This window comes from Leptosomus discolor, chromosome 2 (assembly GCF_034619465.1).
Source record: "Leptosomus discolor isolate bLepDis1 chromosome 2, bLepDis1.hap2, whole genome shotgun sequence".
NCBI lineage: Eukaryota > Metazoa > Chordata > Aves > Leptosomiformes > Leptosomidae > Leptosomus > Leptosomus discolor.
The window spans coordinates 59,194,006-59,218,023 of NC_141392.1; the positions used below are offsets into that span (position 1 = coordinate 59,194,006).

At 41.6% G+C, this 24,018-nt stretch overlaps 1 protein-coding gene across 9 annotated transcripts in view; it reads left to right on the plus strand.

The window, feature by feature from the left end:
- The window catches only part of ARID1B (AT-rich interaction domain 1B), a 336,190-nt gene that overhangs the window by 215,037 nt on the left and 97,135 nt on the right, over window positions 1-24,018 (plus strand). For all 9 annotated transcript variants that reach the window (XM_086461129.1, XM_086461132.1, XM_086461135.1 and 6 more), the window contains one exon: window positions 18,928-19,171. In XM_086461129.1, the coding sequence (XP_086317255.1) occupies window positions 18,928-19,171 (244 nt within the window). The remainder of the gene's footprint in view (window positions 1-18,927; window positions 19,172-24,018) is intronic.

The following is a 24,018-nucleotide window of genomic DNA, read 5'->3' on the forward strand; positions in this document are numbered from 1 at the left end:
ATGTAATTGATGAAAAATAAGGGAAAAGACATTAAAGAATTACTACTTCAAAAAAAATTACTGAAAACTGTCTTTCTGTAATTGCAACGTTTTAGTAATTCAGCTTTCAGATAATGTTGCTGATGAGGAAATTGAAAAACTTCTGTGTTAGAACATCTTTTTACTGGGGCTTGAGTGCTGGGGGGGGGGGGGGGGGGGCTTTGTTTCTTTCCTTGATCTCTTCTAATAAAAAAAAACCCAAACCATAGAAGCATTGATGTGATTGATCCTCTGTGAGGTCAGGGATGGACAGACTTTGTCTCCATGGCGTTAGCCAGTTGTAGCGTACTAGTGTCACTTATTGATGAACTGGAAATAAGAGAAGCTCTCAGATAAGTGCCTTCTGTTTGTATATAGAGAGTTATAAAACTGCTTTGTTCTTTCAGAAACGCAGTTAAGAGCACTTCAAGTGAGCTGCTCAAATGCTAGGCTTCCTGAGCTCACGTAATGGTGAAAGGGTTGTGGTGGGAAGAGGGGTGGTGGTGTAAAACTCTTCCAGTTGTTTTGAAATATAACACAGGGGTAGAGGAGATGAAGGAGGTGGGCTGATGAAGCCCTGATGAATAGTTAACTGGTTTAAATTCAATTAATGGGGTGTTCAAGTCGTTAACAAGTACATCAATATGGTTTTTATTAACAAAAGTTTTCGTGTCACATATGGTGTGGTTGGCAACAAGAATTTACTCTCAGCCAGCCTGATTCCGTAAACAAACCCTGTTGAATCAGATCCCAGGGGCTGTTGCCCATCCCTTGCTTTTGCCAAAACAGGAGTGAGAATACTAAAGGCTTCAGGGGGTAATTCACAAGATTCAGTGTCAGCAAGCTTGATGGGCTTAATACTGGCAGTTTTACACGGCTTTTAAACTTTGAATTTGTGAAGAAAAGGTGCTTTAAAAAGTTTGGGTATTGCAATGTTTTCATTATCATGTTTTCTCTCTGCTCCCTGTTCAAATTTGACTGTTCTCAGTCTTACGAATCATACTCTTTTATTTTTTTTTCAGACGTGTATTGTTGGAGAAAGTCACATTAGAAAGGTTTTGGGTTTTTTTCTTTCTCTATTTTAGCCAGAATATAGATCTATATGCCTCTTGTGCTGGAAAATAATGCACATACATTAGTATTGGGCAGAATATTGGAAGGAGAAAGGAGGGTGAGTGATATTTGTGCACACAGGCAGACAAAACTTTCAAAGACAAGTTGTGATTTTTCAGGTGCTGATGTTGAAACACTATGAGGAAGTCCCTTCTCTTCAGGCGTCTTGGAACTCTTGGAAGATTAGACTATTTTTACGGCATCTCAATCACCATTAATTTTGAAATGCCTTGGCAAGAGGCATGATAACAAACATATTTTGAACATCAGATAAGCAGTTTTTCTCTGTCCTTTGGAAATGGATAGGGAAGGGAAACATAGATGTATTAAAAGTGTAATACAAAAAGAAGGTAGTTTGTCACTGTAGGGTTTCTTCCATGTTTTAATTTTGATGGTCTTATAACCGTAGCACTGAAAGAGTTGCGTGTGTGGATATAGCTACCCTTCCTAGTTGTTAAAACTTATCTCAATTCACTGAATGAGAGCTCAGTGACCACTAACTGTGGCTTCTGAAGACTAGCATCAGCAAGTTGTTAACAAGGCCTTGCCTGGTTGCTTCATGCAGGAGAGCAGAGACCTTAGGAGTTATTTTTAGCATTCTCGTATTTTTTTAATTTGCACGTCTGTTGGTAATAAGGGGTGTAAGTCTTTTTTCCCTTCTGTCTTTCACTAGGAACAAGCACGGGATTATCTTTTGTTTTCTTCAGCATTCATATTTTCATGCCCTTACTGCATCTCCTTCTCTACTACTAAATACTTCTTCATACATTTCTTTCCAAAAAAACCACATAGTGCATTTAGCATTGAGGACCACTGGAAGTTCATGGCTGCTTTTAACATACAGATGGATAGAAAAGCAGTGCTTGTAACTGGTAATTTTGCTGTTCCCTGTAAAGGTAAATTAAGGCACAGATTCCAAAAAGTTACGTGGATCTGGATAGTCTTTTGTTTCTTAGTTACAGCGCGTCTTAATATTTCTGGTTAGAGTCACGGCGCATATTGTGTTGAAGTGCTAAGATGTACCAAAATCTTGCTTGGAATCAAATAGTGAATCCTTTCAACTTCCCAGCTGCTCAGAGTGAGCGAAAGGCAATCTCTTCTGAGGATGAACAGGGACTGTTTGTCCTAGGATGATTCTAGTTCTACACCTAGGCTAGAATACACCTCTTAATGTGTGTGTCTGTGTGCCGCTAAAGTGAACAGGGTAGACATTATGATTTGCACTTTGCTTCCTTTTGTTTTGAATTCAAAGGCCATCCCTAATTGATGGAGGTTTCCTTTACGATGCACTTATTTTCAAATCCATCATGCAGTGCTTGTGCTGCCCCTGGCCTTCGTGGATGTACTGGTCTTTGACCCAGAACTGGTAAATGAACCCTGCAGGGAAATCATTAGAGAATTGGAACGGTTGCGGTGGAGGGACCAAGGGTCAAACCATTACCTCCCCGTAGGACCATCAACTTAAATTGGACTTCTTGCTTTTCGGAAGCAGGTCAAGTGTCAGGGACAGCTGAAGTGGTCAGGTACAAACTGATACAGATCATGGACACAGTTTGGGGTTTTTAGCTTAAAAAATTAAGGCTAGGCAGGATGGATTTAGTCTAATGATGCCTTCTCTGTTTCTTTCCTCTTTTCTCCCTTTAAAAAGCAAAATTAAAATCCTGAGAAGTCAACAGGAGCCAATGCTCTGACATTAACATGCTATTTGTGATCTTTTGGCACATTCATAATTTTTTAGAGTAGTTGGTTCAACCTTTTTAGTCTCTCCTTGCAGTTTTCTTTGATTGAAAAATAACAAATGATATTTTGTAACAAGAAAATACCTCCATAATTCTTATGAGAAATATACCTCCTACTCTTTTTTCCCTTCCTCAACTGTTCTTTGCATAATTTCTTCACAGTCCTAAAAAATGTAAAATGACCTTTTTCAGACTGTACAAAATGAATATTTCCTACTCTTAGAGGAAAAACTCCACAGTAGTGCATCTATGGCAATGAAATATACTGCTGAATATGAGAAAGTATTTAATGATTTGATTTAGAAACCTGAGGCCCTTGAAACATTTTTATAATGTTTTATATAATTCCAGTTGTGTAACTATGTAAAATAAGTTTTAAGATATGAAAAATGCCAAAAAGCCATGAGTGTCATGCTTCTGAAATATGACCACAAATACTGGAGAACAGAACAGATTGTACTGAAAAAAATAAGAAAAAAAAAAGAGATGAGTCTGTGAAACCTGAAGTTCTTTTCACTGCAACTTCAAAGCACTGCAGAGACCCCTTAGAAACGTCGTTCTCCTTGGCTCTGCCCACCACCATTCATAGCACACAGCGCTTAGTAGATTTAAGATTTAAGTAACTTTATGACTTGTGTAAGGAATTTTCCCCTTTTGAAATAATTAATGAGACACATGAAATAACACAAATGCATGTCTGAATGAGTGGGCTGAAACGCAGCTCTTCTTTTGAAATTGGTGGCAGAGGAGTGTTTCTACAGAAGTAAACGTGTTTTGATCAGGGAAGATAAATTAATTGCAATGTGTCTGATAGGTAAATGTTTTTAAAATATTAATAGGAAAAAATTGAGGAAAAAAATCTGTAAGTGCTACTTTGACTGTGGTATCCTGCTCTCAGAAATACCCATACTTGAGACCCACAAGTCAAGAAGGCATGGAGACCTCAGAAGTCAATGTGAAATGATTCACCGTCTCCAGCTGCGGAGGGATAGGTCGTGTGAGGAGAACTGTGCTAGATCGCGGGTGGCCTTCATGGCTTGCGAGTCACAAAGCGGGCTGTATTCCTTGTTGTTCAGTTCTCTTACATCGTACTCTGTGGGTAAGGAGGAACATTCGTTTTGTGCATTTATCCTTTGCATATAGTTTATTGTGGCCCTTTTTTCTCCGCCCACCTCTTCTTTACATATTCTTTTTCTGGAGTGTTCTTGTAATTATGATTACTTAGCAGTAAGAAGGAAGAGTGAAAATTTGAGTGAGAGTTTTTATTTTATCAGACAAAAATTCCCTTTCTGCGGGGTTTCTGGTCGGTTTGCATGCTGGCTGCGGCGGGGACCTCAGAGGTCTTCTGAGGCTGTGCAGCCCTGAGCTCACTGGAAGCAGACAGCAGATAACCTGCCCGTTAGTTGATGAGCACTGTGGGTCTCTGCCCTGCAACTGTAAATGCAGGTGTGGGGCAGCAGGTTGGCAGGGCTGGCCAAGGAGCTGCCTGCCAAGATGGCACCGGTGCAGGAGCTGGAGGCCCAAAGCATGATGAGTCGGGGAAACTCAGCACAGGGAAGAGGCTACAAATAGAGAAGCATCTCCGTTTCTGTGCTTGCAGAGGGGATTTCAGCCTGCACTGTGCCCTGATGGCTCCTTGCCTGATCAGGGGAGACCGAGGAACTGGCCAGCTGGAAACTATTATCCTTTACTGCAGCTCCTTCCACTTCCAGCAGCTCTTTCCTCTCCAGCGGGCTGGAGCCAAGAAGCACACTGTTGCTGATGTGCTGAAAGAAAGTGGGTTCTCTAGCACCTTCAGTGCTGTCTGGTAGAAGCCAGCTTAACAGGATCAGCCGTTTGGAAAACATGTCCCTATGTACCGGCTGGTGGAAGGGAGAGGCTGCTGTCCTCCTGATGGGGTGGGCTGTGCAGAGAAGGCCCACACAGCACGTCCGGCTGCCCCAAGTACAAACCCTGCCTGAGCACGGAGGCAGAAGGGAGCGGGCTAGCAGCCTCTATGAGTTAAATAGGGAGATTTTTCATTCACGAGGGCTGTTCCAACAACTCCTGATGTTGATAATGATGAATGGTGTGTAATGAAGGGCTGCGCAGCTGAGAGAAACAGTTCTTTGAACAGGGCTTTTCCACTGTAATGCATCAGGACTAACAACCCGACGACTTCCTTTGATAGCAGGTGATGGGTTAGGAAGCAAACTGGAAGGAAAATTATTTTCTCGAGCTTCTCCCAGAAAGCATACAAGGCAACAGGGCTTTTGCTTGTCAGTCATGCAATTCGCTTTAAAAGGTGAGAATTGGAGATAGCATGGATTATACTAACGATAATATTGGTCAAATTTTAGCCCAGTAGAAAGACAGACACAGCTGTTTAACAAACAGTGCATTAGTGTTCAGTACAGTTCACAGGAGGGAGCAGTGTTTTGGGGGGTTTTGGCAGGTGAGTAATTACATTCTCTACCACCTCTCTCGTGTTGGAAGGGATGGTGACTGAGCAGCGTTCTTCCTGCTGCCAGGCATCCCCTGGTAGCTCATGTATAACATAAGGCCTGTTATTTTGCTTACTTTTAATTTAATGGTGGTGTTTCCAATGTTGTGAACCTTTGATCTTTCTTCATGTCTATACTTTTTTTTTATTATTCCACTGTAATAAATAGAAAATAAAAATAATCTAGTGATAGCATTGCTGATCTGTAAATTTCCCGTAATATTCTGAAAAGCACTACATGCACAACTTGAAATCGGCATGCACTATGTGATAGCATTATTTTATTTAAACTGGTTTGTGGCTTTTTGTTTTTAAATTCTATTTCCAGAAATTCTACGTGGTAAGAGTTCTGCTTCAGAGACAAACAGTGGAGTTCGTATTTTGGGAGATGCTGTGTTACTGTTTTACACAGAGCTCATTTTGCACTTGTTTATATAGGTATGAATATATATAGATAGATAGGAAGGTACGTGTATGGGAGAGGTGTGGTGTTTTCACTTGGCTGTTTATTAACTTCTGACAGGACATGAAGGACCAGCACATGAGATCTTAAGAACTTTTCGCTCCCTTCTTTGCACATTTGTACCCCTAGAGTTACTGGTACTGTCCCCTCTCCATTTCAAAATTCAGTAACAAAAGAAAGTTAACACTAAATGTCATTTTATAATTGCAATAATGACCACACAGCTGTGCGTTCCTAGTTGTATAACACACGTCAGGATCAGTTTAGGAGCTCAGCCTCATTTCCTGCCCAGATGTAATTCTAGTGACCATTCTTACAGTAGGAAGGCTCTCCTCGTTCATTATGGCTGCAGTCTGATGGAGGCCTATGCGGCGTAGCGGAGGCCGGCGTAGAAGGATGTTGCAGCTCTGGGTTAGCTGCGTGTGAGCTTTTGGCCAGTGTGGGAAGCACGCATGGGTGTGTATGGACAGGGCAGACAGCACCAGCCACTCGTGCACATGTGCCCCTGTGCGCCTACAAAATATTAATAAATATAACTTAGGTGTGCCTGCCTTTCTTAAGAAATGTTGTCTTTATTTATGAGCATGTGAAATTCTGAGGAGGAGCTCTTACACTTAAATGAACCTGCAAGCAGCCCATAGAAAAGCAAGTGCCTGCAGCGCTAATAATGAGAACTGACAAGGCGATCCTGCTGTGTTTATTTATGACCTTCTGCCTTTGTTAGCTCTTGTGAGAAATTCCTCTCTAACCATAACAATATTGCTGGAGCTTGGCACTGTGCTGAGGAATCCTACGGCGCCCCGAGGCTGCTCTCTGGCACGGGTACAGCTCACAACAGATTGGCACGGTTGTTGAAATTTTCATATGTTTTCCCTTTATTTATTTCTTTACTTAATTCATAAGGCTGTTTGTTCCTTTGGTACGTTTGTTTGCTCTGACAAGCATCCTTCAGAAGTATTTTGGGACTTTGTAAAGATCCTAACTTAACTGATTTACTTTTTTCCTTCTTTTTTGGTCATCTGTCTAGTGAGTAACTCAGAGGATGAAATGAGCTTTGATTTGATAGTTCCATCAGGTAGATCTGCTTAGGAGTTGTAAGATAGGTGGGGCTTTATTTTTAAAGAAAGTCAGCAGTGTATAAATGCTGGCCCTATTTGTAGTCTTCAGCGTAGAAGACTGCAAATGGGGGACTAGGACAAATACTCAGGCAACACTGGAGCAAAGCAGCAATGACCTTACAAGCCACGCCGCAAAACCTTCATCAGGTTAAGAACCATATTCTTCTCAAGCTGTAGCTCTTAGAAACCATGCCTTGATGCAGATGGCTGTTTTCCCATCTTTCTATTAGACTCTTCCCCAGAAGACCTCTCGGCCCTGCTCCCTAAGCTGTATTGTTAGGTAGCTCAAACACAGATTTGGAGGATGGAGCAATAGGTAGGGCTGCACCTGGAGGTCAGGCAGGAACTGAAATTTTGCAAAGACCAGGATGTAGGCATTGACAAGCACTGCAGTTCCTCAGGCTACAGCGTGTGACATGGGGTTTCCATGGGGGAACAGCAACAGCAGGAGAGGAGGGCAAAGGTTCACTGCTTTACAAGATTCTGGCAGACCCTCTTTGAAAGAAGCTTCCAGCTGCAGCCCTTTTTTCCACCTCTGTCATGTTACCTGGCGTGGTTTTTTCGCACCACGTATGAACACACACAACATTCAGTGCAACTAGAATAGAGATCAGTGGAAAAAATGTTCTCTTCTGTTTTCTTTACAAATATTTCATATGAGTGGCTTCCAAGTGTACTGTCTCTGTGGGCCATGGTACTGCAGTGGTGCTTCCTGGAGGGACCCACAGCAGGGACGTAGCGTGGCAGGTATTGGGGAAGGATGATTGGCACCTCAGGTGAAGGCTGGATAAAACACCGTTGTACAAGAGGGCAGGTGGGAGCGCCCTGCTCAGTAAGGCTCCACCAAGTGTCCACCCCTTGTGGTCCATGGAGCAGCAGCCGCATTTTTGCTGGTCGTAATTGCTGTACACTGAACATCCTAACCATGCTTTCTTGGAATTTTTTCAGAGCATTGTTATTAGCATTACACTGAATTGGTAGTTCTGTGCAACAGCAATCTCCTCCCTTCAAGCCAAGCAAAATTTTGGAGGAAGAACCTACTGAAAGCTTTATCTAAAAGATCTCTGGGCTCCCTGTCTTCTCCATGGTAAGAAAAAGCTTTGAAGTGTGCTCAGGCACTCAGAAACTCACAAAAAGCTGGGTTTTACAATTCACCATGGAAGTCTTTCCTTTCTGTGCTGTATTAATTAGAGAACACTAGTAAGTAGTGTTCTTTTTCTGTAGATTGCGTAGTCTACATGGTTTCAACATTTCTGTAGTGACTCTTATACATTTCTCCTAGTTTGCTGGCTTTCAAGAGTGCACCTAAAATTATGAACCTGTTAGATAAAGAGGAGTTTGATGCAATCAGTGATCAGGACTACTGTGTCATTATCTTAGCCTCAAGATACCTCTTCCAACCCTAAAGGCAGAGTTTGTAAGCCCTGGTTGGGACAGCATGTGTAGCAATAGACAGGGGAGGTTACTGGCCTTTTTGAATTTTTTTCTTAAAGCTTAATTGAAGCGCTGCAAGTTATCCTTCCTGTTAGGGTGATCAAGACATTATTTCAAAAGAAACCTGAGGCTGAGACACTTTTTTTAAAAGCCTTTTGAAATTTATATAGAGGTTTCTGAAATGCAAGTTCCACACAAGTCTGTTAAAGCTGTATCGTCTCAAAATATCATGTTCCCTTGCTGCTCAATTATTTTACACAATAGCGTGCCCAACCAGCACTGAACTACTGCGAGGAGATGTGAATTCCAGAACTTGGGGTAATGAGGGAGTCTGGTTTTAGCTGGCATGCGTGAGAAACAATCTAAGAGTTTATTTTCTGCTTTATTATCATCTTGGATTTCATCTCCCAACCTTTTCCCAGGTTACTGAAAAATGAAGAAGTGGGAGGGGTTGAGTGAACAGCTCTTGAAGCATAATTGTTTGGTTTTGCTGCTGTGGCCCATAAACCTCAGAAAGGAGTAAGCGGTTTGTGTGTGTGGCAGGGGGTGTGGAGCAAAGCAGAGTCAGAGCGATCACAGCCCTGTTCATTTGTGCTTTACTGGTTGTCAAACTACGTACCGCTGGGGTCACGTTGGGTTCAGAAAAAGGAAAGAGAAACAAAGAGGGTGGAGGCTGGGAGATTCTTGTGTGATGCTGAGAGAAAGAGTCTGCAGTGGCAAATTAAGCTGAATTTACTGCTGTAAACGTTATGACACTCATTTCTGCCTGATATCCCAATATAACACTGCATATCTGGTTTGTTCCAGTCTTGCTAAATAAGACTTAATTAATTAATACTGTTCTCTGAGGCAATTCACTTTATTCGGTTCCTTAAAAAGGAAGCCTTTCTAACATTTATCACCCTTTTTGGTGTATACGTTTTTCTGCTTCTTTCAGCTTCTGATTCAAGAGGAAGGGATGGGAAGTTATTGGAGCACCTGTGTTTTTGAAGTTTAAGATGTGTCTGTGGCTTGTTTACCATCTCATTGAATTGTGTGGTATTTGGTTACAGGGTGTTGTGGGAGAGAGAAGAAAGAGGCACAGTATGATGCACGCACAAGCCCTAAGCTAATGAAAAGCTGTGTTTTGCAGATCCTTATTCCCACGGTAACCTGCTGGGCCATCCTTTTTATCAAACCATAACTCTACCAAGGGAATTAATATGCCAAAAAAAAGGCAAGTACTGTACATCAAGAGCTTTTAAACCTTGGGCATATAGGTGTATAGGTTCATCAGTTGTTTAAGCCGTTTATCGTGGTCCACACATAGGTAGCCTTGGGCTGTCAGAACAGCTCACTTGTTACCAACTTGCCTAACTTACTGTGGGATGAAAAGATCTGCTTTCAGTGATCAGTGGGCAGTTGATTGTTGGACCAACACTTGTTCTCTCAACTGCAGTCTCCAAATCAGATAGTACTGTAGGTCCAAACTTTCTAACAGTATGGCTAATACCTTCTGAATGCAGTGTGGGATAGTCTGAGAAGCACATGTGGAAAGATGTTAATTTGTAATTGCAAAATAGGTGTGTTGTGACTCAGGGTATGTCTGTATTAGTAAACAGTAAGATACATTAAGCCATGTGAGGTTGTGTGGTCGTGTTTAAAGAGCTTCTACGTGAGCTACCCTGCATAGACCTATTGAGAATCTCTGCACTGATATCACATGTGGGCATACTGCAGGATAGGTATGGTGTGAATTTTATCACATTTCGTGTTACGCTGTTCTGAAGTGGTGTTTACTCCTTTTTTTCTTGAGCCACACCTGCAAAATCTCACATTTTTGAATATGTAGTCTGAAGATAGATGGTCTGTGTCTGACTGCATGTGCTGCAAGTTTCCAAAAGTATGGTAGCCAGAGTAAATGGAATAAAGGGAGTAAGCAGTAGTTTCTAATGCGTATCGCTGCTGCTCCTGCTAAAACTTTAGGTCTCTCAAAACTACTGACCCATATGTTCTCTTGGTAATGTCTTGTTCTTCTTTCTTATATGCCTTTGCCTAAATCCATATTTGTCTCTCTTGTGATTTGGTACTGCTGTCCTCGCTTGCTTGGTCTGATTTCTTTCTACATCACTTGTGAAAGTAGAACAAGCAGGTAATGGGAGGGGGAATAGCAGGCGCGAGGTGTTTTACTTGTGTCTTTGTGATGCTGGATTCAACATGACCAGAAGCACAGCTAGGAAAGCTGGCTGGGCTGGCAAGCAGGGCAGTCGCCCCATGGCCATTGGGATTCACAACTTGCTACAGAGAGGGAGTGGGATAGTGATCCCCAAAATAACAAGCCCCAGAGAGCTTGAAAGGTTCTGGATCAGTGCTTGTTTTCCTTCAGTTGGCTTCCTCTCTGTTTTATCCTGCCAGTTTAGTCTGTATTCTCCTTGGGGAGGTAGCTGTAGGCTACATGATCTAGAAAATGGTTGTAATCCAAAGAGACGCCAAAGGAGGAAGTTGTTATGTCTCACCTCATTGTTCTTTATAGGAAAAAACCTTAAGTTTAACTGAAGGGATTTCATGTTTGGGGATGGTTAAGACTGGCACTGCAGAAACCATGGATGGGAAATAGTATGAGTACAGCTAAGTTTTATTAAGTTGCTGTTACACAAACACAACTTTTCTTTCTTCATAGGGGCCATTTGTTGTGGTTTTCATTGATTTGGTTGTTTTAAATGTTGATGATTTATTGATGATAAATAGCTGATGCTGTAGCTACAAGAGTTGTTGGCTGAGAATTTTTCTTTGTACGATACTGAAGAAACAAATGGCTCCTAAGGGTTCGTGGCTTTTCGTTTTTAAATTTTATTTCCAGAAATTCTACGTGGTAAGCATTCTGCTTCAGAGATAAACAGAGAAGTTTGTATCTTGAGAGGTGCTGTGTATTGTTTTTCTGTTCTGGAGATTTACTGTTTATTTTCGATATAAAAAACTATTGCTGTCAAACAAGCTGTGTGTCTTACCTGTTTACCATCCTTGTTAGACTTTGTCAGTTTGCTTTGATAGCACATGGGTCATTAGTATTTATCGTTTCATACACGGGAGTCAATGTTTGTAAACTAGCAGCTTTTTTTATGCCATTTGGAGAGTTCTCGATGCAGCTGGAGACCTCAGGAGTCCCCTTCCCTTTAACTGCCAGGGAGCTGCAGACCCTGTAATGAGTGGCACTCAGCACAGGCAGGGAGGTGTGCAGTTGTCTGGGCTTTCATCTGGTGCCTTGAAGGTACGGTATCAGTTTTGAGTTTCTAATTGCCCTAAGTTGTTTTTGCTGTAAAGCTCTTGTCTGGACAAGCAAATAAGATGCCATTGTGCATCAGTGAAGGCACAGAAGTATGACTATATCCATCTTAGTGACTTCTCATCCTGTGTTTGACAGATACAGGCATATCATGTTCTGTTCTTGGACACCTGTATCCACTGGTCAACAATTTTTATTTTTAGTTAAGGTTGTCTTACAAACACAGATCCCTTGCTTGTTAAACAAATGTAGTAAGAAATTGTTCTTTCTGTAAATGAATTGTGAATTGAATACTACAGTGATATGCCATTTTCAGCAGAACGAAATCATACTCTCTTTAGGGTGACAGTCCTGCCTGGGTGGCTGGGAAGGCCAGTTGAATCTCTCGACCCTTGCAGGCTGTCACAGTGGTGTTCACTGTTGATGACAGTGCAAGCCTGCGGGCATGTGTGTGAGGAGGTGTGACTTCAGCCACAGCCTCTCCTGTGCAGTCTGCATAGTCCTAACAGCTCAGGTCCTTATTGTGAGATCTAAGCCAGTGACACTCTGCACCAACTCATCAGGTACGTTTTGGTGTTGATATTGTAGGACCAGGAGTTACCTAAAAGAAGAGGAGGAAACAAGATATGACTATTTGGTTCTGACTTTGCAGCGAATCTGCCTAAGATCCCTTACATTTGGCAGACGACACATTCCCAATAACTGAGTGTTTGGAGGAAAACCCAAGTCAGTTAAAGTTGACATCAAAATTCATACCGGCTTTAGTGAACCTGTTTAAAAAACCAAAATGGCAAACCTTCCTTTTCTCTTTCCCCACTCTCAGCAAGTATTTGTTTGTTAGGACTAACACTTCTCTTAGAAACAATGCTTTCTGTGCACTTTTATTCTGGGTTTTTTTAGGGATGGGAATAAATTTCAAATCCAAATTACAGGTAAGAACTGTCCAAAACAGTCATTTACTTAGCAATTAGGTAGTAAGCTGTGACTTGAATCTGTTTTTCCAAGTTGGCTTTTTGTAGATAATTTCATGAAGACTGATGTAATTACAGGATCCCATAGGTTGAAAAGACGGCAGGCAGAGCACTGGCACTGCGTTGTTGGCTTGTTCTTTTTTTTCGGGTGCTTGAGTCAGTATAGGGCTTTTGGGGAAGAAATTTTGCAACCTCAGGGACTTTCATGTATAAGTTCTCAGAGAAAGTATTTGATACTGATTGGAGTCCTTGTAACACAGTTCAGTAACTGAGTTATTTTGGGAAGCATGTGAGGTCTGCGGAATGAAGGGAATGTGTTTCCCCAGCAAGTGGTGCTTTGTCACTAAATTTAGTGCAAGAAGCTAGTGTTTCTATCATATACTTAGGATTTCCTTCATCTACAGTATTGCAGGAATAGTTTACCACATAGAGGTTGAAGTTAAAACTTCGGTTAAAAACATTGAAATGCCTAGTAAGTGGAATAAAGGAAGACTGACAAGTACCATGACTAAGTAAAAAATATCTCTACCCAGCTATTGTCAAACTATGGGTTTATCGCACAAGTAGTTTTTTAGTGTGAAACAAATCCTCTCCTTACAATAGCATGTTCTGAGGTAGAGTTGTGCCCCTCAATAAAATCCAAGCTTTTTTCTCAAGGAGGTGTTTGAAATGGAAGTGATCTTGTCTACTTTTCCTTCTCCAAACCTTGAATTAAGCAGATTCTGAGAACGAACCTTGTTTTATGTGCCTGAATTCATTTCAGTAAGGGATGTAAAAGGCACTTTGGCAAAAACTTAACGGCAGCCTTGCTGTCTCCTGTTAAAGAAGAATTTTTTAAGGATGTTTGGTGTGCTTAGTTGAGTGTCGCAACGTAGCTGGCATAGAAAGAAATGAAAGGATTTTCGTCGTGATCCCCATCGTTCCTGTGCCTGTGTGTTTCTCCAGTTGCACAGGCGATGGGAGGCTGTTAGCTCGCTCACAGCCTTGACAATGTGACCAGCAGGGCCTTTGGAAGACTTCTTGAAACATGCTATTATAGGCTGCTTTGTAATGAAAAGAGGTCTTACAAATTTCTTGAAATTTAAACAGAGCTATTGTGGGTTTTCCCTTTGTGTGTGTATGTGTGTTTGTCAGCCAAATCATTTGTTCAAAGTTAATCTCAATTACAGAGCATATTGTTCATAATCCCCTATGGCTCCAAAACAATAGCAGAGTATATGTCTGCTTGAATATATATTTACATACTTACATGTAAAATATGTTTGTGTATATATATATATAATTTTACTTCTGAAGCGGTGATTCACGTCAAGGGGATGGATATTTCATGCAGGATCCTGTCTTTTGAGCAGCACCATCTTCCATCCTAATAAAAATACTGCAGGGAGGCCTGAATGGAGTGAGCAGGGCTTTGATCCTGCAGCCAGTCAGTTGCTGTAGTTCCCTATGCATAGTGCTGGGATTCACACTAGAAAACGGGATGGTAGGATGGGGTCTGGGGTGTTCAGCTTCTTGGAGCCAGAGAGGTTTTGTGTGTCTTTAAGTTTGGTCTCTGCAGAATACTTCTGCTTTTCTTCTACTCCCTGAGCATAAAGACACTGATAGGCAATATTTGGGAAGTTTAAATAAATCCCAGGTTGTATGTGCTTTGCCCAGTCCCTGCAAGAGAGCCAGAAACTGCAGTAACCTGTCAGTGAACTTACAGTGTAATTTAGCGCGGTGTAGGAGCTTCCAGAGAAGGTGCTCCTCATTTTTAACTGTAGGTATTTAGCAAGGGATCCCTTTAGTAGAATCTTGGTTTATGTCTGCTGAGACACTCTTGAGCAAAACCCGCAACTGCATGAAGTGTTCGTCGTGTAAATTTTTGCTCCGTGGTGAATGCTCTAATCCTGTCACACTCCATGTGTAAAATTGTGGTGGTATTACTGAGTTACTGTAGTCTCCTTTTTGCTGTTTATTGGATCTCGGTATATTCCTTGAGTAAGTTAACATTATTATATATGGATGTTTGTTTGGTTTTTTTTTCTTGTGCTCTCTTTGTAAGTAAACTTTGGGTTTGCTGGCTCTATATAAGCAGTTTGCTTCCTTCTACCCCTTGCTGGCTGCATTGCAATGGTAAATTGGTGTGCTGTTTCACGAGTGTCTCTCCTGTCAGTCTGATAAGATCGTACCACCAGGAAGGCATAACATTATAATCCCAAGCACAATGTGATCCTGTTCATTTTAGCTCTTGTACTTGTCAGAGGGACAAGAATAAAGGTTGTGCATGGGTGGAAGGTGAGACTAGAAGTGAAGATAGTCAGAGATAAAACACTTTGCTAAAAGAGATAAATCTTGCACATGGACATTTTAGTTTGTAATCAAGGTATTATCTCGAAATGAACTTTGGAAGCTGGCTGGGATGTCCTGAATAATATAGGATGTAAAGCTGACATGGAGAATATAGAACTGTAATATGGATTTGTGACAAGGGAAAAAAAATACTTTGTCCTTCATTTTTTTTAGATTTGGTGCCACATTTGAAAATATAGTCGTACCAGTACCATAGACGAGAGTAATGAGATTACTCTACAAGAAACAGATCTACAAGAAACAAGAGATTTCTGATAATTCTAGACCTGCTACCTTTCGCTGGAAGAAATGAGTGCTTTCCAGAAAAAGCCTCTGAAAAGAGGCAAAATTTAAGACATGCCTTAGGGTATGGGGACTTCAGCCCCTCAAAAGAATCCCAGCAATTACCTAACCTGCCAACTTTCCAACAAGATAAATGGAAGCACTGTAGCTTGAAGGTGCCTTGGTTTGAATGAGATGCAGTAAGTAAGGTCTCTCTGTTCTTTACAGGCATCATAGATCTGATAGTACTTATAAAAGAAGAATAGAGTTGGTGCCCTGCTGACTAAATTGTCCTCTAGAGGAGTATTAGTTACAGAGCTTCTTTGTTAACTAGGCTGTACGCTTAAACCACTGTGAATTTCTCTTATTAGTAGGCTTTTTAATAGCTTTACATATGGATATGCTAAGTAAATGCAAGTATATCCATGTAATTTACGTATATAACATGTATGTGTACGTATTTTATATATAAATAAATGTTTGTGATGTGGAAATTGCACGTAACTTCCTTACTGTTCTGTTAAACAGAGGTAAAAGCAAGCATTAAAATACTGATAATAGGAGAACAGTAAGTCGACTTCTGCTCTTTCTGTCCGAGCGCTTGACATAAAGTCTTTCTTCTCCATCTCCTTAATTTCCCAATTAGCTTTTCTGGATGACAGAGGTGTTCCTAAAGCCTTCGTATGCTGAAGGTTTCCCAGTTCTCACCTATTCAGGCTTTCTACCTTAGAAGACTAGGTAAGGCCATGAAGTGTATGTTAACAAAAAAATACAAAGTGATGATCTGCAAGCCACGCTGTGCAGAACGGCTGATATTTCTCATTATAGCCCACTGTAACAAAAGGTATAGGTAGTGTAGCACAGCCCAGGCAACTAGATAGGCAGCAGCCTTTCATGCTGTCCTGAAAGCAGCCTCATTATTAGCTTTCTTGATGGGTCTGAAAAATGAATGCTGCTGTAGCATCCTCAGCAGATGACTTGATGCAAAGTTCCCCACAAGTGCGGGGAGGAAATCCCAGCGCTTACGCTGAGCGCTGGTGGGGAGCACAAGGCACTGCGGGTGTGCGGAGCCCGCCCGGCTGCTCCCTCGGCACGTACTGGGGAGGGTGGCGGGGCTTCACTCTTTTAGGCTGGCATCATGGAAGCTTTCCTCTTTCTTTTCCGCTTTTGTAACGGACTTGTATCAGGCTGGTGAGGAAATCCCTGGAAGGCAGGCACTTGAGGAAACGCCTGGGACTTGTCAGTCACTCCACCCCTGCGGGGGGCTGGAGAAGACAGATGTGACCTGATGCGAAAAGTGAACTTCATTCCTGTCCCCAAGTTCTTCACCACATGCACACTCGGCAAGCTGGGGAGATGCTGTGAGGAGTGGTCAGGTTTTGCCTTGGTCTCCGAACAATGGATGACCACGGACGGTGCTAACTGCTTCATGGCTTTTCGTTATTTTGGCATGTTTGTTTTTCAAGTACTTCGTGGCTTGCCGAAACAAATGAAACCTGTAATCCGCACACCTTTTTAAAATCTTTGTTACTCTAAACGTAAAAGCCTGTGTTTTCGTATCTTCCATCGGTTGGGTGCCTATCTTCTTTTTTTTTTTTTTTTTTTTAATGCAGATTCTGTATTCCTTTAGTATAGGCTCTATTCTGATATGTTCTGTTTTCAGGGGGTTATTATGTGCTTTTCAGCAGCATTTGTTTTATCAGCACTTCCTGCAGCATTTGTTACACATCACGACAGCAGCGATTTGATTCCATTTAGAAGAATACCATATTGTGTATGGAAAAGCAGTAATTGCTTACCTGTTTGCCAAATACATTCTACTGTGAAAAATCTCTAGTGTTGCTCTATACAACATTGAACAGTGTTACTTCTTGTTTACATTTTCTACAGTTAATAGTTTCAAAAAAAGAAACAATGAAAATAGTTTATTGCCCATTTCAGAATTAAATTTCCATTTGTAGGGATTTGGAAGTCTACTCTTGAGTGAATGCAGAGTCCACACATAGATTGGAGTTTCAGACTTAATTTTTGCTTTTCGTATGCCTATTGAAATACACATATAATTTTGTGCTTGTCAGAAGAAGCAAAATTAACCTGTGGTGAGAGTTGCGCTTGAAGTATTTGTGGAAATTCCTTGGAAATAAGGTCTGTGAGGTGTCCTGCAGAGAGCTAACTTGGGTGGGTTGTATATACTACCTTTATGCACGAGGAGGGATAACACATAGCTTTCTAGGTGGCTTCTAGTGAATGTTACTGGTGTTTAAACTGTTAATCCTTCTCTTTCCATGCCTTGGAAGACTGACTGTTACCTGTCTGTTAGGGGAAACTGGCTGTGAGTGTCCCTCATAATGGAGGTAGTCAGCATTGGGCCAGGACTCTTATGCTAAATACACCACTATGCATTTTGTCCAAGTTCTGTGACTTCTAAAATAACTTTATTTTTTGTTATGAAAATTAGGCAGCAGTAAGGCTTTGCTTCCTGAGCTCTTTGCTCAGGCAGAGCCTCGTTCTTTTTCTGCTACTTGGACGACGGGTCCTGTTGTCGATGGTGCAACCGCTTGCATAAGCCAGACAAGTGAAGTCAGTATCAGCCAAAGTAACACACTCTGTCATCCTACTTACTGGAAGCCTCAAAGGTCATTTAGTGGCGTGTTTTGTATGTGAGGTAGCTCTCTACCTCCAAGTTTGCACCTTAATTTGCTATAGAAATAGTAACGTGCTCCTTAACTTGTGCCTTGCCAATAGTCAGAGAAGCAAAGTCATCTTTGCGCTTTTCACTTCATATAAGATTTTTCTGTGATGCTTAAGAATTACATTTTTCCTGACAGTTAAGGCGTATGCACTTGCTTTGTCACAGCACTCTTGGTTTTTTATATCTGATTTTACAATTATTTAAAAAGCCAAATTACTTCCACAGGTCTAAAGACCAGTATGACTCCAGTGTTACAGCTTTAGGGAATATGCCCAGCAGTTCTTAGTTAGAATTCAGATGTGCTTTGACCTACCAAGGAAATTTCTCATTGAAAGTGCAGCACTTGTGAACTGAAATGGAGCAACTGTTTAGCAGTGCATTCAAATTAAATTGAAGAGAAACTGTGAGTTGTACACTGGTATTTGATGGAAACAGAGAAGTGGCCTTCCTTGCTCCTAGGTGACCAGTGGGTCCTGTGCTGCAGCTGAGGGCAAGGCCTCTTCTTGTGTCTCTTCTGCAAGGTGAAGGAGTTTCCTGTGAGTGTTAGAAGGGCTGCGTATTTTACACCCTTCTTCTTTCGTTTTGGTGATGGTTTAAAGAGTGAAGCCTATAAACTGTGATTGTAACGGTAGCAAACCCCGAAATGAAATACTGTGTGAAAGTGAAACTGATGTATCATTTTCATTAGTTTTAGTATGCTCAGGCAGAATTCATGGGATTAATTTTGAAAGCTTAATCCAGATGAGAAAGGTTAAATTCAACGTTGAGCGAATGTGGTTCCAATTCATTTGTTGCCCTTGCTTGTTCTTTTCCTCAAAAGAATTGGAGATTAAGCAGAACTTTACATACTATCCTCATTTTCTGCCATCGTTTAACTACATGAACCAGTGTTAAAGACAACCTGTCAGTTATCTGCTGCAATAAGTAAACAAATAGAACTTGCTGCCATGCCAGCTCTCAAGTCCTGTGGCCTGAGTATTAGTTCATATGACTACTTACGGCCTTTTTTCCTTTTTCCTCAGGATTTATCTGGATCCATTGACGACTTGCCGACTGGAACCGAAGCAACCCTGAGCTCAGCCGTTAGCGCGTCAGGGTCTACGAGCAGCCAAGGGGAGCAGAGCAACCCTGCACAGTCTCCGTTCTCCCCTCATGCTTCTCCACATCTCTCTGGCATCCCCGGGGGCCCATCGCCTTCCCCTGTAGGCTCTCCCGTTGGAAGCAACCAGTCAAGATCTGGTCCCATTTCTCCAGCAAGTATTCCAGGTAAGTTTGTTCCAGGAAACAATATTAAACAGATAGATGGGTTTATTAAATAAATAAATACTGTGTTCCAAGTTAATTTATTTTCTGAGAATCCTGCATTTTCAGGGCCTTTTTCTGCAAAACATGCATACTTAAAGCAGGGATAAATTCCATCTAAACTTCTGCTGCTGAGCCCTCTGAGTACTCAGAATTCTGAACTTGATTCCACATATGTGTTTGATAAATGTCTTTATCATCAACCAATGCAAATACTTGATCGTATTTTTTGTATTTGGTTCATGTGTCATCTATCTGTCACATACTTCCTTCTGTTATTTACAGGGTCCCTTTTTTGTTTTTACTGTGTATTTTTGCTGGTTTTGGCTCTTGGACTTGTACGGTGGTTTCAGACCTGCAGGATGAGGCAGAGATTTTCCAACCCTATATTGTGCGATAATGTAATTTTGGACATGAGGACAGAATATTGTATGAGAGATTTCTTAATATTTGCAAAGATCAACAAGTTACTAGGAATCCAGCCCCACCAGTAATAATTGAAACGCCAGTGGCATGCTTGCCACTTGCTGTCTTGTGCCACCTAGAGTATGACACACAGTCATTTATGTGCATTCAAAAATTTGTGGAAGTCTGTTAAGATACCCAGAAGAAAGAAAAGGCGTGCATTAATACCAGTTCTTACCTTGTCCCCACCCATCTGGCATGTTACTTGCAGGGGGTCAGGCAGCAATGCTTATTTGGTATTTCAAATGAGTTCATTCTCTTTCTGATGCTCAAGTTTTTTATTGTTTTCTGACGTTTTTGAATATTAGGAGAATTCCTGAGAGTAGGAGAGTGCTGACATTACCCCAGGGATAACATCAGTTGCTGACAAAACCACAAAAAAGTCAACATGGAGTTCAGTTAAAAGAAACAAAGCAATGATGCCTTTTCATTAGATGTGCTGTAAACAACATGCAGATTAAAGTTCAGTGAGTAGCATGTGTTTTGGTGTTCAATACAAAGGTATCTGTGTAAAATGTACGAGCCTGTTTGTATACAGAGGTTAAACTAGATAAGCAAAGGGGAGTAAGCTCAGCATACACAGGAATGTTGCATACTAAATGTGGCCTGAGCGCGTTGAGCCCTGATGCTGTATGCGTGCCCTGCAGGTATTTCGTCCCTTTCTAGCTACTCTGACTGGTAGCACATGCTCAGGTGGGGCAGGAAGAGTGGGAACAGCAGCAGGACCCGAGTATTTGCATTACGTGCAGTATGGTTGCAGCGCATTTCCCAGTACATGGCCCGGAAGCCCATCCCTGTTGTTGAGTGAAGCCAGATAGTCCACCTAGCTGGAGACGTAACATTTTCCCACAGTCAGATTCAGGCAAGTAAATGGATTGGCATTTTAGCAGCCTGATTGCCGAGTAGGGAAAGAATGTTGTAATGTTGAAAAGAGCTTTATTGTAGCTATGATAAATAAGAATGGGAACAGGACAGCGTGGAGGGGAAAGTAGTAACTTTTATAAAACCAGTTGATCCCTGTGGGGTAAAAATAGAAGGGGTGTGGGCCCAAAGATCAGGGTTAGGGTTGCTTCATCACTTCAGCTGAGCCCAAAAGCTCAGTTTTGTGACTGGCCGAGTGAGAGGTATTGCTGCTCCGTACAAACCATGCCACCATTTTGCACGGTGGTTTGTGATCTGCTGCGGTAACACAAAAGCAACACTTCCTTGGGAAGGATTTTTATGAATGGTGCTAAATCAAAATCACCCACTGCTGTTTTCCCGACGTGGGTGAGCTCCTGGTCTCTACAGCTCCTTTGCTAAAGGTGAACTCCCAGGCGTGAGCTAATGCAGCACTCTCTGGAGGGGAGCCGGGCAGCTGCGGTAGTGTTGCTGCTGCTGCGTTTCTCAAGCTACAAAATGACACGAGCAAGGCTGCTATTTAAAACCCTGTGACTAGTGGGACGGCACAGGGTGCTGGGGCTTCCAAGCTGCGTGAATTAGACTGTGCTTTCACCTAAGTGTATTCCCATCGTTGTGCTTCATTACTAGGACTTCGGTAGCTTTTTTCATCAGCCATATTCATGAGACCCTATGAAAAACACAGAGCTCGTTTGCATTTCTGTGGCTATTTGCAGCGTTCAGGTTGTGGCCGTTTTTAAACATAGACTGTGTAGTACAGCATCTCGTCTTTAATAATTTTGTTCGCTGCTATTTTCCTCTCCGTTCTCACCCTACCCTTGTTTGTTCTGACCTCATTCCTCTCCTATTACCTCCTGCAATGTTGTGCCACAGCTTCTCCATGTGACATAGATTGGCTCTTTCAATCATTCTCTCTCCAGCAAGTCATTGTAAAATGAGCAGCTGTTGTGTTGCTGATAGCTATGGCTAGGGAAAGCCAAAATGTTGCAGGGGGTTCTTGGTGGGAAGGCCGTTAAAATAAAGGTGTTGCTTTCCCAGGGTTTACTGGAAGAGAAGCATCCTTTCCCCAGTGCCTCCTTCCTTGCAACAAAATTGAAGACTAATTTAACATCAAAAGGGCAGACAAACAAACAGCCCTCTATTAAACCTCCCAAATGGCGGATTCTCTTCCATTGCCTGTTTAAGCTGTCTCCCCACCCCACTGCAAGCCTGCCGCCCCGCGTTGCTTTCTGCCGCACGCCGTGAATTTCACGGGAATGGACTGGCACCGGCAGCACTGACATTGGCACGTCCCTAGCTCAGTGGGCAATTCCGTCCTGTGCTCTCTGAAATACTGGACGGATATTTTGTGTGGTAAGTAGCACGCACATACACAGCCTTTGTTTCCATCCGCGTTACTGGAATAGACAGGGAGGTTAACCCCTAAGAGCAGAAAAAAACAACTTCGACGGGTTTTGTTCAGAAAGATAGTTTTTTCTCAAAATGGTAACACTTCTTGTTCAGACACATTTTCATTACAGGACTGAAATCCTGCTCTTTTATGATTTTTGGGGATTAAAAATGGCATTCTGATTTCCTGTTAGGTAGATGAGTATTCTGCTTTGCCAGAAATCCTGATCTGTTTTGTAGCCATCTTCGTAATTAGGGTACACATTCTTCCAAAGAACGAGATGTGATGCCCTGCACTGCTTTGGGTCTTGAACTGTGCCTGGTTCAACCCTAAACCATTAGTGGAAGCTGACACAGCACATCATCAAAATGCACTGCTGTTGCCAGAAGATTTAGTGGCTGTTAATTTCACTTTTCTCTCTCTTCTTTTTTTTTTTTCCTTTCCCTCCTGCTCCAACCATTCCAGTTTACTAACAAAGCAAAAATGTAAATAAGCTAAACTCCCCTTTCTCCCCCCCATCCCCAATTTTGATCTCACTGGCCAAAAGCTTTTGTCAGCTCTTTCTCCCTTGCGGTGTAAGCAGCAAAAATTCTTAATATTAAGAGTTCTGTGGAAGATTGCTGATAGGCCAGGAATCCTTTAACCCACGATGGACAAGCAGATTTTGTACAAGCTAATAGATTCTATTATTTTTAAACCTCTGCAGCAATTTTTATTTGTGTACAAGAGTGCGCTATCTTTAGAAATATGTAAAAATACTTTTTTTCACAGAAATCAGTATTTCGACTTGGGCTTTTAATAAGTTACATTTACTTTCTGAACAAACAAGCTTATTTTCACTCTGTTAAGCATCAACTGCATTGTTTTTATTACAATTGTATTGATGTCTTCTTTCACCAAGGAGCTTGGATACAGCTGGAGTTACAATTTTCAGGAAAAAATGCATGTGTGGATACTCTCACTTAGGAATGTTATTGTCAGTCATCTTAATTTGTGCTACCCAGTGGTCAGCACCCTCCTCTGATTAAAAAGACCCCAATCTTTTAATTCTGATATTTTTTTGAGTCAATGGACGTGTTCCATTCAGTGATAACTGTGATCTCTGCAAACCTAGAGGTCTTCCCCTCCTGTATTGATCAGCTAGCCAGCTTGAAAACCAGGACCAGTCAGAATTACAGAATTACAGCTAGCACTCCAGGCCAAAAAAAAAGGAGAAAGAGGGGAAATGGAATGCCTTGAGGGAGCTGCAACAGGAAATCTTGCCTTGGTGTCACATGTTAGTCAGTGTGTGGATAGACTAGAGTGACTAAAATGCTGAGAGAAGAAAAAAATGAGCAATAGTCTTATCATAGTCCAAAAGGACATTTTAAGGCAAACATCTGAATAGGACTGATGCTTTCTCCCATGCCTTGCAAAACGAGAAGCCTAAGAGTTGAACCATTTCTAGAAGCGGCTGTGGTAAAACAAGCTGATCGGACAGATCTTGTTTTAGACAAGAATTTGGAAGATTCTTTTTCTTGGAACTGAGCTATTCCACATGCTTATTCCATGGACCATCACTACTGTTATGTTACACAGCATGGACTCTTTTCAAATGTTGCTTGAGGGAGAGAAGACTACCGTATGACAGTGAATTTGCAATACTGTATTTTTTGTTGAAGTTTTACCGATACCCTAAAATAATTGCAAAACAAGAAAGGTGATTATATCCTTGTAAGATGGGTATGATCCCCCTGTCTGGAAAGATTATTTTAACACATCGATCAATATTTCCCCCTTGGCTTCTCCGGAGGCAAAAATCTTGCAACAGCTTGTTGCAAGGAAGATGCATGCTGTTCATTGGCATCCGGAGCAGAAAAAAACAAAACACAAAATGCCATTGACGTAGCTATGTTCTTAATCACTGCTAGTGCACAAAACATCTATTCAGCAGTTTTGCAAATCTAGAATGCTTACAAATGAAATACGTGAATGTTTCACATAGCAGTAGTTTAAAACCCTTTCTTTTGAAGGGTCTGAACAACATTTAGAGTTTTTTGGTCTTTTGACAAGAGGA